The 17,025-nt window shown below is 39.4% G+C and overlaps 1 protein-coding gene across 1 annotated transcript in view; it reads right to left on the reverse strand.

The window, feature by feature from the left end:
* Positions 1-326: 326 nt before the first annotated feature.
* Positions 327-17,025, reverse strand: part of LOC145712442 (coiled-coil domain-containing protein 81-like) — a 46,231-nt gene continuing 29,532 nt past the window's right edge. Inside the window, exons 8-15 of the mRNA XM_081790165.1 lie at positions 15,050-15,143; positions 14,298-14,444; positions 13,286-13,390; positions 12,972-13,144; positions 11,651-11,729; positions 11,214-11,434; positions 3,213-3,338; positions 327-824 (exon numbers count right to left, since the gene is read on the reverse strand). Coding sequence (XP_081646291.1) covers positions 683-824; positions 3,213-3,338; positions 11,214-11,434; positions 11,651-11,729; positions 12,972-13,144; positions 13,286-13,390; positions 14,298-14,444; positions 15,050-15,143 — 1,087 coding nt within the window. The 3' untranslated portion in view covers positions 327-682. The remainder of the gene's footprint in view (positions 825-3,212; positions 3,339-11,213; positions 11,435-11,650; positions 11,730-12,971; positions 13,145-13,285; positions 13,391-14,297; positions 14,445-15,049; positions 15,144-17,025) is intronic.

Genomic DNA, 17,025 nt, shown 5'->3' on the forward strand with positions numbered 1-17,025 from the left:
TATTCCTCTTCCACAGCACATGCAGCTCAAGCACGGATGCAAGGGAAGCGAGGAGAGAAGGCGGCGGCACCTGGCAGGCCAGCCAGGCTCCTCCCACAGCACCCAAGTAGCCCAACAATAAACCTCTAACGGAATGCTTGACCAGAAGGGCACCAAGGCAATGATATCCCCGGAGGTCCCAACAAAGCTCCAGGTGTGTCTTCAGCTGGAAAGCTCAGAAAGCGTTGCTCTGATCACCTGTGGCAAATAACCTAATCTACCTCTAGAACGTTCGCGTATGCAGTTCTCCGGGGAGGGAGGTAAGATTTACCATTATGCACAGCCAGTCGCATAGAAAATATTTATTAGGACACTATTCATTATACATGGAAAAAAAGATAAAGTTTTCCTGTCTTATCTATGCTGCTGGGTCAGCAGCAACCCTGAGGCCAGAATGAGGCTGGGTCCCGGTCCCAGCCCCCATGGCGGCAGGGTGCTGTGGGGCGGGGGAGGAAGGTGGGAGAGGGAGCCCCTGCCTATGTGAATTCAACAAGGGGTTAAAAAGCAGTCTACTCCTGAAAGGACCAAAACAACACAATAACTTTTTGCCTCCAAATTAAAAATCAGTAGTTTCGCCATCATGTCTCCAACATTTAAAAGATAAAAATTTTCCAGAGGAAAACATAGATCCAAGCGGTGGGTTTTATGAAAAGAACTGCGAGCCAGGCAGGTACTTGTTGAGCGGCCACACGTTGCTCCTGCCCTTATTGTTGGTGCTCCTCTGGCACTGCTTGCAGCGCAAATATCTCTCGCACTGGTCCAGGATAAAGAGCTTGTTTGAAGACCTGAGGAGAGGCAAGGACAGGCGGTCATTATTAGGGGCTCCCTGAGTCCGTGCTGGGGCCTAGCTTAGAAGCCGGTGCCGGAGAAGTGATGCAGCAGAGAAGGCACATACCTACCATCTAGGAGCTTAATGCCTGCCTGTGAGGGCCCACCTGCCATCTCTCCCATCCACACGGCTTCCTGCAGCTCACCCCAGCTTGTCATGTTCTGCTGTTGGCATGTCTGCTATTTCCAGTAAATATAAGACTTGGTGCCTTCACAACCGTCTGACCCCAGCGCTTCTCCCCAGCCCCACCCACCTAAACCCTCAGAAAAAACATAACTTGCCCAAGACCACACAGCCAGCAAACAGGTGTCTTCAAAGCTTTGCCATGTGGATACACTTTTATCTGTCAGGCTCTCCGGGGAAAGACAGCATTGAGAGGGAGAGCAGGCCATTAAGCTGCTGGTTAAGTTAAGCCCCAGCAGACAGTTAAGAGTAGACTTATAAGGTAAGTCTAGGAGTCCAGAGCCCTCTGGATGGTTAAGGGTAGGAGAGGGGGTGGAGACAAAGAGTAGGAGGACAAAAGGGGCTCAAAGCAGAGATGAAGGGATGGCAGTAATTGATTTTGCATGTCAACAATTTTTCTTGATTATGCAGGACAGTCCCTGGTGTGTTCCCCTACCCTACCAACATTTCTACATGATTGGAATTCTGTAAAAAGGAGCATCAAGGACAGCCTTACAAGGTAAAAGAACAAATAATGTTAGCAGTGTTCAGGGGGGACCTACCTGGCTTGCTTTGGTGTTGGGATGGAGTATCATGTGCTAACTGCATTCATGGGAAGTTTGTTTTTGCTTCTGCTTTGTTTTCTTTTTAACAGCAACCAATTCCTTCTTCCTAACCTGCTCCTGCTTGAGGCCCTGCCCACAACTTGGCTTCGGTCTTCAGGTAACAGGATTGCTCTGCCATGTCCCTGCTATGTCCCTGCCATATCCTGACACTCAAGGTTGTTTCCTATGTCTCCTCTATCCTTTATCACCACGTTGGCCAAGCAGTCTTCCGAAATCCAGCAAAATCTCCCCAGCATTAATGTCACTGCCTTTTACCTGCTTTTCCCCAACATTAAGAAAATGCCTTGAGGGGCGCCTGAGTGGCTCAGTCAGGTAAGCATCCAACTTCATTCAGCTCAGGCCATGATCTCATGGTTCATGAGTTTAAGCCCCACATTAGGCTCTGCACTGGCAGTGGGTTCTCTCTTCCTCCCTCTCTGCCGCTCCCCCAGTCATGCTCTCTCACTCTCTCAAAGTAAACAAATAAATAAGCTTTAAAAAAAAAAAAAAGGAAAATGCCTTGAAACCCCAGTGCCCCTTCGTCTTCTCTAAGCCAAACAACCCCACTTCTACTTTGGAACTTCATTGCTACATCATCCCTCTTAGTCCCATTGTAACAAAATATGGGTTCTACCCATTAGAAAGACAGGTAAGAGATGCCTTAAAAGTATATCTTAGAACAGAGTTACAGACCAAGATTTATTATGACAAATTTTAACTATGGTAAAAATTAGTTGATATGTGGGAATTTAAAATATTATTTTGCTTTATTCAGGATTTAATAACATGTGACTACATAGGCTTGGTCTGTTCAAGTTTTAACATACTATGAAATCATACCTTACATTTGTAAAATTTTTTTTTTAAGTGTAATGTTTTTCCATCTCTTTATTTGATCACAAAATTCCTGTGTTAGCTATGTCAGGCTGGTGTTTACTTTCTTCATCTTACAAATAAAAGACAAAAAGATTAGCTGACTTTCCAAATTTAGTATTAATTCTCAAAGCCATGACTAGAGTCCTTGATTCTAGATTGTCAATCGGTAGCTGGGAAGAGGGGATATGGATATAATACATTTCAGGAACATGGTCTTGGGTTGGTTCTGTAACAGGCATTTCATTTTCCCAGTTGCCAATCTTACAACCCCTTGACTCTGCTCTTAAATGACCATTCTGTCAGACTTGGATGTGTCCAGATAGAAACTCCCTCTCCCTGTTTCCAGCTAGTTATTTCCAGGGAGAATTCCTACCCTCCCCCACCCCATGCTTCCCTACCCTCCACAATATGAAAATAAACTACCCTAAACAGAGGCAAAAATTAGGGCAAATATGGCAAGCATATAACACACATCACAGCATTCTCCAATCCCATATCCATAGCAGACATTTTGAATACATCACCACAGCATTTCCTACTGAACCCAGAATTCTTTTCTCCACCAGGTTCACTAGGTAGCCACTGCTAATCAATGGGAGTTGGCACTGGAAACCTGTGTGCCATCCCAGGATTCCAGGAAAGTAAACAAGGAGTGGAGGGGGTTTCTCTGCAAAAAACTTCTGGTTCCAATTGGGTATTACCTCTGGAAAGCCTTCTCCTCCATGTCCCGCTGTTTCTTCATTGCGACACTCCTTTCCCAGTCCTTCAGCAAGCTCTCGTTCATTCTCTTCACCCGCTCCATCTCAGCCTTTCTGTCTGCCAGGTGTCTGGAGACAACAGCAGAGTCTGGTTTTGTTCACAATCACAATACCAGGGAGGGCATGCACCCACCCTGGAAGCCCCATTCCTTTATGGTAGCTTACCCAGAAGACATTCTGGTTTTGTTCACTACTCCTTGAAATACACTGAAAGGAATGAACATTGAGAAAAACACTAAAAATATTATAGGTCTCAAATAGTTTACTGGTCTGGGACCTTTCATCTTCAATTCTGGTTTAAATTAGCAGGATTGAAACCTTTTTCCAATGAACAAATTCAGCCTTTAAAGCCATTAATTTCCTTTGAAGCTAATTTTAACTAATCTGAAGAATCATCTCAAATGGATTTCCTCTACTTTAGGTTTCTTTCCTTTTATTCCAGTCACTCAGCTGTCAGTAATCAGCCCGAACTGCTACAGGCATGTTACAAGGCAAAGTAGACAGGAATACAAATGAATGGCTAGAAACAGGGAAAGAAACAGAAGTGACTAGGCAAAACAAAATGAAATCAAGAAAGTATGTAACATTGTGAAGAAGGTTCAGAAAAAAAAAAAAAAAAAGAGGAATGTCTGGTGAAAGTAAAGACATCAAAGAAGTAATTACGGTGTATCTCTCTTCAAGTACCATTTCCCAGAATTCCCAATGAAAAGTGTCTCTATTACTAGTCTCCAGACACGTAGCCACTGCTGTTGTGAATCATCTTAAACCTGGTTCAAATTATTTATATGTGTCTATTTGCCAGACTGAAACTCTTACCTTCAGTTCTCATTAAAGTCTAGAAAGGACTTCACTAAATGTGCAGGTTGATTTAGCCTGCTCTGCCGGGCTTTGTGTTACAGGCAGCCACTGCCACTAGGTGTCAGGACCCTCTGATAAAAATCAGTAATGGACTGTGTGCTGGTTTGCTTTTCCTAAAATAAACATGGCCACGTTTTCCTCCAAGGAGCATTGAGCAATTCAGCTATTGTGTGGTCATTATAAAGATTAAATGAGATAATATACAGAAAGTACCAATGCCTATAACACAATGAGAGCTCAATGACTAAATGGTACCTATTATATATTTCTTTCATAACCTTTTTTTCCTTTTCATAGTGTTTTTTAATTGTAACAAAAACCACATAAAGTTGACCATCTTAAAAAATTTTAAGAGTACAGATACATAGCATTAAGTACACTTACATTGTTGTGCAACCAATATCCAGAACTCTTTTTTTTTTTTTTTTTAATTTATTGTCAAGTTAGCTAACATACAATGTAAACAGTGTGCTCTTGGTTTTGGGGGTAGATTCCCATGATTCATCGCTTACATACAACATCCAGTGCTTATCCTAACAAATGCCCTCCTCAATGTCCATCACCCATCCCCCCCATCCCGGTTCCCCCAACAACCCTCAGTTTGTTCTCCACATTCAAGAGTCTCTTATGGTTAGCCTCCCTCTCTGTTTGAAACTATTTTTTAAATAGTTCTATACTATTTTAAATAGTATAGAAACTCTATACTCATTAAACAACTTCTCATTTCTCCCTCCCCCTAGTGCCTAGAAAGCACTGTTCTACTTTTTCCATGAATTTGGCCACTCTGATAACCTTATAGAAGTGGAATCATACAATATTTTGTATTGTATTATAATGACTGGCTTATTTTAGCATAATGTCATCAACGTTCATCTGTGTTGTAGCATGTGTCATAATTTCCTTCCTTCTGAAGGCTGAGTAATATTCCATTGTATGCGCGTTAACACATTTTGTTTATTCATTCCTCTGTGGCCAGACATTTGGGTTGCTTCCCTTTCTTGGTTACTGAAGGCTGTTATGAACATGGGAGCGCAAATATCTCCTCAAGATCCTATTTTCAACTCCAGCAAAAAAACTACTAGAACTGATAAACGAATTCAGTAAGGTCACAGGATACAAAATCAATGTACAGAAATGTGTTGCATTTCTATACACTAATAACGAAGCACCAGAAAGAGCAATTAAGAAAATAAACCCATCTATAATTGCACCAAACTTAACCAAGGAGGTAGAAGATCTGTACTCTGAAAACTATAAAACACTGATGAATGAAATTGAAAATGATACAAACAGGGGCTCCTGGGTGGCTCAGTAGGTTGAGCATCTGACTTTGGCTTGGGTCATGATCTTGCGGTTTGTGAGTTCGAGCCCCGCATCGGGCTCTGTGCTGACAGCTCAGAGCCTGGAGCCTACTTTGGATTCTGTGTCCCCCTGTCTCTCTGCCCACCCCTGCTCATGCTCTCTCTCTTTCAAAAATTAATAAACAAAAAAAAATTTTTTTAAAGAAAATGATACAAACAAATGGAAAGACAGTCCATGCTCATGGACTGGAAGAACAAATATTGTTAAAATGTTCATATACCCAAATCAGTCTATAGATTTAATGAAATCCCTATCAAAATACCAAAAGCATTTTTCACAGAACTAGAACAAATAATACTAAAATTTGTATGGAAACACAAAAGGCCTCAAATAGCCAAAGCAATCTTGAAAGAAAAAAAAATCCCAAACCTGGAGGCATCACAATTCCAGACTTCAAGTCATATTACAAAGCTGTAGTGATCAAAACAGTATTGTACTGGCACAAAAAATAGACACAGAGATAGATTAATGGAATAGAATAGAATGACCAGAAATAAATCCACAAGTGTGTGGTCAATTAAACTTCAACAAAGCAGGAAAGAATATTCAGTGGGAAAAAGTCTCTTTGACAAATGGTATTGGGAAAACTGGACAGCGACATACAGAAGAATGAACCTGGACCACTTTCTTACATCATACACAAAAATAAACTCAAAGTGGATTAAAGACCTAAACGTGAGACTTGAAACCATAAAAATCCCTTAAGAGAGCACAGGCAGTAATGCTCTGACATCGGCCATGACATCTTTTTAGATATGTCTCCTGGGAAAAGGGAAACAAAAGCAAAAATAAACTATTGGGACCATATCAAAATAAAAAATATATAAAGAACTTCTACAACTCAACACCAAAAAAACAAATAATCCAAGTAAAAACTGGGCAGAGGATCTGAACAGATATTTCTCCAAAGAAGACATAAAGATGGCCAACAGATAGATAAAAAGATGCTCAACATCATTCATCAGCAGGGAAATGCAAATCAAAACCACAATGAGCCATCACCTCACACCTGTCAGAATGGCTAAAATCAAAAACACAAGAAACAAGTGTTGGTGACAATGTGGAGGAAAAGGAACCCTCATGCACAGTTGGTGGGAATGCAAATTGGTGCAGCCACTGTGGAAGACAATATGAAGGTTCCTCAAAAAATTAAAAATAAAACTACCCTACAATCCAGTAATTGCATTACTGGGTATTTACCCAAAGAATATAAAAACACTACTTTGAAGGGATATATGCACCTCTATGTTTACTGTAGTGTTATTTACAATAGCCAAATTATGGAAACAGCCCAGGCATCCATCAATAAGTGAATGGATAAAGAAGATGTGATATGTGTGTGTGTGTGTGTGTGTGTGTGTGTATACACATACACACATACAATGGATATTATTCAGCCATAAAAAAGAATGAGACCTTGCCATTTGCAACAACACAGATGCGTCTAGAGGTTATAATGCTAAGCAAAATAAGCCAGTCAGAGAAAGACAAATACCAGATGACTTCTCTCATATGTGGAATTTAAGAACCAAAACAAACCAAAAAAGGGGGGAGAAAGAGAAAACAAAAACCAGACTCTTAACTATAGAGAACAAACAGGTGGTTACCAGAGGGAGGTGGATGGGGTATGGGTGAAATAGGTAAAAGGGATTAAGAGTACACTTACCCTGATAAACAATGAGTAATGCATGGAATTATTGAATCACTATATCATACATCTAAAACGTACGATGTTATATTACACTATATGTTATGTATAACATTTCATGTTAACTATACTGGAGTGAAAATAAAATAATTTTTTAATTTTCTAAAAAGGATCCTGCTTTCAATTCTTTTACGCAGAAGTGGAATTGTTGAATCATATGGTAATTCTATTTTTAATTTTTTGAGTAACTGCCATGCTGTTTTCCATAGCGGCTGCACCATTTTACATTCTCATCAATTGTGCCCGGGGTTTCTATTTCTCCACATCCTTACCAACACCTACTATTTTCTGGGTTTTGATAGGAGCCATCCTAACGAATGTGACCCTAGTATCTTTCTCTTTTTTCTTTAGTTTTAGTTTTTGCGTTTGTTTTTGCTTGCCTTAGTTTTCTTTATCTTTCCTTTTTACATCATAATTGCACCTTAATGGTTTTGTCTACCACTGAATCGACAGTTTTCTTCCTTTCTAATCTTTTGCATAGTCTAAAAGAAGTACTTGTTAAATGTTTCATGGTGCATGTGGTATAAGAAAAATCTATAATTATTCTTGATTTGGACATTTCACAAGACAATCAAAGCACAGATTTTATAATACAAAATACATGATAGCACATTTTATCTTTGAATTTGTGAAACCTTAAGATGTTATTCTGCAAACATGTTTTCTTTGCATAAAGCCCTAGGGGGAAGAAAAGATAGCCATCTCACCTGTATACATTACAGTGATATACAGATCTTAAACAGTGTAAGATTTTTTCTTCCATCTACATAAATGAGTTGCAAGGAGAAAAATGAACAATTTGCTAACTGCTTACTTCATTCAGACTGTCCATAGACTTGGCCTCCAGGATGGATATGTGATTGGAATTAAATTATTAAATTGTGTAATACAAAACACAGCTACATTTGCAATCTCACCGTCCTACTTTGCTACCTTTATTCACTGGAGTTGATTTTGCTACCTTTATTCACTGGAGTAGAGAATCCCTGTCTCTCAGGTCTAGATAAGTAAATATTCAGTAAAACATGAAACACTTCTTAGCTTGGAGGCACACATTTAGTTAAAAGCTAAATGACATCTATTCCAAACAGTACAAACAATGACAGCTGACAGCCGAATAAGGCTGACCTGCCCACGGTTCAGAAAGTGGAAACAATGTGTTAGTAAGCAGCTATCTCACTGTGGCTTTGATTTGCATTTCCCTAATGATTAGTGATGTTGAGCAGCTTTTCAAAAGCTTTTTGGCTATAATTGTATTCTTTTTAAAAGGATAGTTTAAAAATTCAGTTTAATTTAGATGCTAAGAAAGTGAGAAAATGAAGTGGGGCTACAGGGGAGGCAAACTAGGATTCCCACAAGACTGCTGTTGGAAGCAAATTGCCATACCTTTTTAGAAAGCAAACTGTCAGTATCTGGTGATATTTAAAATGTGCCATACGCTGGCATCCAGCAATTCCACTTTTAGGATTTTATCCAATGGAAACAAAAGAACCAGTATGAAGATATATATTAAAAATGTTTAATGCAAAATTGTTGTAATAGCAAACCATCTGGAAACAGAGTGAATGTTCATCAATAATGCAAAAGTTAAATTATAGCAATCCATATTATAGATATCATGCTGTTTTTGAAGAAGAATGAATTTCGTTTCTATGTACTGATCTGAACATGAACTAATGATGTATTATTAGGTTAAAGAAAGATTGGGCTGCAGAGTAATGTATAAGATCTCACAGCTCTTATTTTCATTTACAAAAATGGAAGGAAAAAAATATGCATAAGAATAGAAAAAAATATAGAAGGCTGGGGGGAGATTATTAACCTTTTTTTAATCTCTCCACCAACTGACTTTTTTTTTAAAGTTTATTTATTTTGAGAGAGACCAAGAGAGAGCATGCGGGAAAGGGCAGAGAGAAAGGGAGATAAAGAGAATCCCAAGCAGGCTCCCTACCATCAGTACAGAGCCCAACATGCGGCTCAAACTCAGACACCACGAGATCATGACCTGAGGCAAAATCAAGAGTCAGACACGTAACTGACTGAGTCACGCAGGCGCCCCACCAATTGACTTATTTTAATAAGCATAATTTGTTATATTTTTATAAACAAAAGCAGAAAAGTTTAAAGAAAAAGAAGTAAAAATACTTTAGCAGGCCTGTTTGTTTCATAGTGACTAAATGACCCCCTCTGAAAGAAAGTGACCCTCTACTTGCCTCAGATGACATCCTGAGATGGACCAGAGACAGGGAAGTTCGAAAAGAAAAGTGAGAGAATATGGAATAACTAGTAAAGGATATAGAAACAGGAGACAAGGACCTGACCCCTACAGAAAAGGGGGTCTGTGACCAGAGCTTCAACAAGAGAGATAACCAAGTAAAGACCTCAGTTCATATTTGTTCAGAGCTTTGCGGTTACCAAAAACGTTCTCAAATACATACTCATATAATTCTCACAGTAAGGAGAGGTAGGGCAGGTATATTATCCTTATGTTTCATGTGAGGAAAAGAGGGCCCAAAGAACCCTGTGTGTGTGCGATTTGGCCCAGGTCATGAAGCTTGGAAGTGGACAGAGTTTAACATCACTCATCATCAGAGAAATGCAAATCAAAACCACAATGAGCTATCACTCTATACCAGTTAGAATGGCTAAAATCAAAATGACAACAAACAACAGGTGCTGGTGAGGATGTGGAGACAAAGGAACCCTTGTGCAGTGCACTGTTGGTGGGAATACAAACTGGTGCAGCCACTATGGAAAACAGTATGGAGCTTCCTCAAAGAGTTAAAAATAGAACTACCACAGGATCCAGTAATTCCACCTTTGGGTATTCACCCAAAGAAAATGAAAACGCTATTCAAAAATATATATGCACCCCTAAATTTATTGCAGCATCATTTATAATAACCAATATGTGGATGCATCCAAGCATCCACCAATAGATGAATGCATAAGAAAAATGTGGTGTATATATATATACACACACACATACACACACACCGTGAAATATTACACTGCCATAAAAAAGGATGAGATTGTGTCATTTGAGATGACATGAATGGACCCAAGGAGTTTTATGCTAAGTGAAATAACAAGTCAGACTGAGAAAGACAAATACCATATGATTCTACTCATGAGTGGAATCTAAAAAAAAAAAAAAAAAAATGAATAAACAAACAAAAAAGCAGAATCAGCTCTATAAATACAGAGAACAAACTGAAGGTTGCCAGAGGGAAGGGGTGGGGGGATGATCAGGCAAAATGGGTGAAGGTGAGTGGGAGACACAGCCTTCCAGTTATGGAATGGTAAGTCATGGGAATAAAAGGCAGAGCATAAGGAATACAGTCAGTGATATTGTACTAGCAATGTAACGGGACAAATGGTAGCTACACCTGTGGTCAGCATAATGTATAAACTCATCAAATCAAAAAAGAAAAGAAGGAAAGGAAAGAAGGGAAAGGGAAGGAAAAGAAAGAAACTGGGTGTTTGATGCTTGAATTTAAAGGTATTTGCATTGATAAGGCATAAAGTCCTCCTCTGCCTACGTTGCCACCTTCACCATCCCTCACCAGCCGTCATCAGTGCAGCTTACTACATGAACAGTTCTTAGGAGGAAGAGGGTTTATTGGAGAAACGACCCAAGTTTCATGTCTGTGTCTAGTTGAGAAAAATAGCTGCTTTGTGGCTCACATTGTATTTCCAACAACTGGACAACTCTTTTAAGAAGTTGTACTGTAAAGGGAAGGAAAAATATGGAAAGGTAACTGGTGAGAGGGGTGGATCGAGACTGGTTGGTTGGGTTGTTGTTTTTTTTAATCAATAACCTTTCTTCATTGAGTGAATTGTGAGGACGAAACAAGATGAAGTTTGAAGGATAATATTTGTACATAGTAACTCCTCAATGTGTTCACTATTATTATTGTTTCTGTGCTGTTGTAGGAGAAGGAGAGAAAGAGAAGGGGAATGTGGAGAGGGGAGCAGGAGAGGAGGAGGAGGAAGAAAGACCTGGGGTCCCTTACTCTTTTTGTGTCCTCTGAAGCATCTGCAAATCCTGCTTTTGGCCCACCAGGTGCTGCAGGATGGTTCTCCTTTGCTGGCTAGCAGCCATCTCCATCTGGTGCTTCATGTATTTCTGGTCTCGCTTTCGCTTTTGCACCATTATTTCACTCTCATCCTTAGCAAAGATGGGTTCACAAGACTCTGGCTCAAACGTGGACATGTACATGGATTTGTTCTTTATCTGAAACAGGGACACATATAATACAGATCAGAATGATACCAGGCAATAAACCTTACGCACAACAGTGTAGCATAGTAAAATACCAGTCCCTTAGAGGCAGGAACAAGGGCTGCAAAAACCACCAAATGGGTAACACACAAGGCTACAGTTTTTATACGTATTTTTAGAATGCTACTGCAGAACTGCATAACTTTGAAATAACAGTTGTCCCCTTACCTGTGCATCCAAAGCTCTCTTATAACACTGGGCGTCTTCCATCTTATCTCTGATGTATTTGTCTCTCTGTGCAGCAAGTCTAGCAATTAAAGATAAGAGGAGGCGGGGGCGACGTTCGTTATTGTCTTTAGTAATACAGATTAACATCACTAAAATGTATTTAATAAGTATCAATAGGAGTGAGAGCCTGGTAAATAAAAAGTGGCATTTCTTTCTAGGAGCTTCCATTTTAAGAAAGAAAGGAGTAATTCAAATGCATAGGCTAGTGGACAATGTGTTGAATAGAGGACAGACAGGACAAGTGTAAGCAGAGGAATGACCATTTTGTCCAAATTCACTACCACTAAGACAGGTCCTTCTTCACCCTCCCACCACCCCCCCCACCACCCACCCCCCAACCCCTGTGCTTTAAAAAACTGTGACAGGAAAGCAGGAAGTGTCTATTTCTTCTACAAAACGATTCACCATAAGACTCCTTTTTAAGAAAGTGATATTTCCTATTATAAATTATGATTCTGTTATATGCAACCTAGAGGGAACCCATATGATCTATAAAGCGAGTATAATGGAACATAAACATTTTGTAGAAAAATAATTTTTAAGTCCCAAAAGCTAGCTTATTATTTGTTTTAGGAGTCTCTCTCACATTACAGTAGCCTCTTTAATTTCTCTCCTGACCTCAGTAGTAGAAGTGTGACTCGCCCTTAGGCAGGTTTGAACTCTGACCCTATCCCAGACCTCAGATGATCTGAACAATACCAATCAGATTCTCTTTCCTGAATATTCAGAATTGAGACTAACATTCATCCAGGTTTGAGCTGGAATAAAGATGATGTCTACCAAGGAGCTATGGGGGTGAGCAGAGGGAAGGATTCTTTACATGACTTTTTAGTCCTTGATTCTAGTCCTCTTAGATCCCCTCTCCCCCACATTCCTGTCCCCGGGTTCCCCTGTGAGATACCGGTACTGACATTAAACCCCAGCTTTGACTTGAGATTGACTGGGAATAGCTGGGAATAGTGCTTGTTCAAGACAAGTCCCCTCTTTCATCTACCAGTATTAGTGATCACAAAACAATACAAAATGATTCTCTATAATCAGTTATAGATTGGTATCACTATAATGATAATTATAATAATGACAGCTTTTTTCATTTTTCTAATGAAATGTTATGCTGTGGTACTGGCTGCCAGCTGGGTTGGTTGGCTCAGTTGGTTATAGTTGCGCTAATGAAACTACCAATGCTGATTGAATCCCACATGGAAATAAGCTTCACGTGAAAATTCTGAACCCGTTTTTAGAGCCTGTCAACCAGACTCACTCCTCTGTGAGATGCTTTTGTTCTAGGCGGTCCATCAGCTCTCTGTTTTGTCTTTGTTTTATTTGCTTTTCCCGTCTGTTATCCATTTGTTTCAGGAGACTTTGGGAATATTCTTCTTGTTTAAAAGCATTAATCTCAGAACTGAGTGGCCGTTTATCAAATAGGAAAGATTTCTGGAATGAAGGAGAAGCAGTCATTTACTTTAAAATACCAAAAAGCAACAAAGAATAAAGGTAGTAATTGAGAAAACTAAAATCCATGATTAACTTATAGTATTTGCAGGTATTAGCAACAGAAATTTTGAAAAGACTCACACAAAATTCAGGTTTCTCCTTCTTGTGGATTCTTATAGCTTCAGCAACTCCAAGATTATAGGCAGCATTTTTTTGATTCTGTACTCTATTAGCCAGATTTCTCATCTTTGAAAACAAACAAACAAAAAATTACGTACTGAAAATACAGCCCTTAAAAATTTAATTCTAGGGGCGCCTGGGTGGCTCTGTTGATTGAGCATCCGACTCCGGCTCAGGTCGTGATCTCGCGGTCTGTGAGTTCAAACCCCACATTGGGCTCTGTGCCGACAGCTCAGAGACTGGAGTCTGTTTCAGATTCTGTGTCTCCCTCTCTCTCTGACCCTCCCCTCTTCATGCTCTGTCTCTCTCTGTCTCAAAAAAATAAATAAACGTTAAAAAAAATTAATTCTATTACATTATAATAATCCAACCGAGGTAGAAACTCGCCTTTTGGAGGCAATGGTACTTTCTATAAAGCTTCATAGGTTTATAAAAGTGGGTTGGGGAAGGTTTTTTTTCTTTTTTCCTGTTTTGTGGCTTTAGGCAGCACCTCTGTGGGGATCGTAAGAGGGAATGGAAGATTTCTTAAGTGGTTACCTGGTATCACAAATGCAGGAAAGAGCAGTATGGTCAACTATGGGAGACCACAGAAATCTGGACAGTGCAAATATGTAGGTACCATCCTCTCTTTGCTTGCTTGAGATAGGCCATAGATTTGAAGGGGAAAGCCTTGGTTATGTTGTATTAGAAATCACAAATAAAACCATATAAATCCAGGAGTTCCACCTTTAAAACTAAGTCCTTGGGGGTTGGGGAGAGGGAGAAATCAGTGGCAGGTACAAACATTCAGCTGCTTGGACATTCATCCCAGTGTTGCTCACTATTATGAAAACTTGGACACAACCCAAGTTTTAGTCCAACAATAAGGAAATGATTAAATACGTTACAGTACAGACATATGACGGGGCATTTAACATGGCCCTTTAAAATCATGTTCCTACGGTCCCATTCTTCAGTCGGAGTGTTGAACTACCTGGTGTTTCTGGAGCTCCTCTTGATCCTTCATCATTTGATACTGCCGAATGTGTTGCTCATTTTCTCTCTCCCACCTCTTCCTCTCGCTGCTGTGGTGCCGTGGCAAATTGCGCAGCGCTCGTTGAAGACACACATAACACAATTCCTACAATACCGAGTTTGAAGACAAACTGAGTTTTTTGCCTTTTACTTGTTTTCCTTCACATTCCCTTCACAAGCTTTCCAGAGACTGAGTATGTCAAGCAACATACTCTATAAACGAATGTATTGATGGCAATTAGAAACATGAGTCTTGCAAAGTGGGCTCCACAAATATCCAAGAGGATTTACTGAACTCTCATTTGATCAAAAGTATTTATAGCAGGTGGGCCTGGGTGGTTCAGTCAGTTAAGTATCTGACTTTGGCTCAGGTCATGATCTCTCATGGTTTGCAAGTTCGAGTCCTGCGTTGGGTGAGCCCCACTTCTCTCTCTCTCTCCACCCCCCCCCGCCCTTGCTCACTGCACCCTCTCTTTACCTCAAAAAAGAAATGTATTTGTAGCAAGTGAAAATTAGAAAGAGATATACCAACCCTACTTGTGTTAACCCTAGTAGATTTTAACTAATAGATATGTTTATTGGAGTCTAATTTGGGGTCCTGAGTATTTGAACCATATCCATACATTGAAAAAAAAAAAAGCAATTCCCATAACTCTTACTGAGAAACAGAAGTCAGAAACAGAAAGAGAACTTTGTTTGAAGACACTGTACCTGTCCTGCTTTAGTATGATCCTGGCAACCAGTGGCTGGAGAAATTTTATGCTTCATTTTATTGTAATCTTTCAAATAATGTGGAGATGATAAGCTATAAAAACAGTGCAACATGAATTAATGTTTAAAAGTCTGACATGAGCTATGATAATTTGGGAAGCAAGCACAAATATAAGGGAAAGAAAAATAATCTTAGCGATCTTTCTAGAGGATCTATATGTATTGAGGTTAAGAATCCATGGTTTGTGTCAAATAAACTGGGGTTTGAATCCCAGCTTTTTTGCTTACAAGTTGACTGGCATTAGGCAACCTGGGTCATCTTGCAAAAAATCTCAGTTACCAATGCTATGAAATGGGTATAAAATGTATTCATTCTACAAAATGTATTGTGCTTATTATATGCACTGTTTTAGGCATGGGAGATGCAGTAAAGAACAAAATATACAAAAAAAATAAGAAAAAGAAATCCTTGTCCTTATGGAATTAACATTCTGATAAGAACTGACAGCCAGCTGATAAACAAGTAAGTCAATTCAATAGTATATGTGATTGGGTGGCTCAGTCAGTTGAGCATCTGACTCTTGATTTCGGCTCAAGTTATAGTCTCAGGGTTGTGGGATTGAGCCCCACATCAGGCTCTGCTCTGAGTATTGGAGTCTGCTTGTGATTCTCTCCCTATCTCTCTGCCTCTCCCCCGCTCACACACACACTCTCTCTCTCAAAATAATAAACTTATTTAAAAAATAGAATGTGTGAAGGTGATAAATGCCCTACAATGCTGGAGGGATGGAGTATTGAACCATAAAACAGAACGCCCATGTAAGATGTACCAAGAAGGTGATATTTCAGTAAATAGCTGAAAGAAGGAGGGGTTAATAATAATCAAATATCTGATGCAAAAAGCATTCCAGGCAGAGTGAATGAGTACAAAGTCCTTGAGGTGGGAGTGTACCTGTGCTCAAAGTAGCCAGAGAAAGATGAGATAGCAGACAGAAAGTAGGAGAGAGATCAGAGACCAAACAGGCTCTTGGAGGCCATGGCAAGGGCTCTGGCTTTTACCCTGGGTAAGAATGGAATCCATTGGAGGGTACAATGTCCAGTATTAACAAAACTATGGAGAAGACAGCAGTCCCTCATATTTCTGCTACTGGGAAGATAATTTGATATAACCTTCCTGAGAATAATTGGTAGCATGTATCAAAGGCATGAAAAATGGGCTCATCTCTTACCTCTAAAATTTTACCTTAAAGTTTTTATTCTATAGAATATTCAGGTGCATGCAGAGAATTATGTGTAGCTATATTGTCACAGTATGGTTTATAATATTAAAAAACTAAAAATAATCTAAATATCCAAAAGGAGATGAGTTAAACAAAAGGTTTAATTAATGAAATGATGTGCAATTATTTGTTCATGTTCTGGACATTCAAAGCCATGGGAAAATGTTAACCACTTATTGTTGAGTATAACAAAGTTTCATATGATATGATCTCAGTTGTACTTAAAATGTGTGTATATGTTTCAAATATAAATATATGTATAATGGGTGATTTTTTTGTATCTATTCCTTTCCCATTTTTCAAAATTTCTGTGATACACATTACACACACACACACACACACACACACACACACACACACAAAAAACCAACCATTTTTTGGTCAACATCTATAGGAAGCCTCCACCAATAAGCCCTAACAATTAATTACTCCCTCCTCCTTGCAGCTCCTCTACTTTCTTTTGTTGTCTTTACCATGTGTACTACTTCTTTAGTGTCAGTCTCCCTAAGTGACTGTTTATATGTCTTTTATATGTCTTACAGCTCTGTATCTTTGGTGTCTAAAGTAATGCCCAGCATACTGTGGTGCTCAGTGTCTGTTGGATTGAACTAAATTCCAAAGTACAAGACATTTAATTCACAATTATCTTTCATAACCATGAGATTATTCAAAACAAGCATGCCCAGGGTTTTGAAC

The sequence above is a fragment of the Panthera onca genome, chromosome D1 (genome assembly GCF_046562875.1).
Source record: "Panthera onca isolate mPanOnc1 chromosome D1, mPanOnc1 haplotype 2, whole genome shotgun sequence".
Lineage (NCBI taxonomy): Eukaryota > Metazoa > Chordata > Mammalia > Carnivora > Felidae > Panthera > Panthera onca.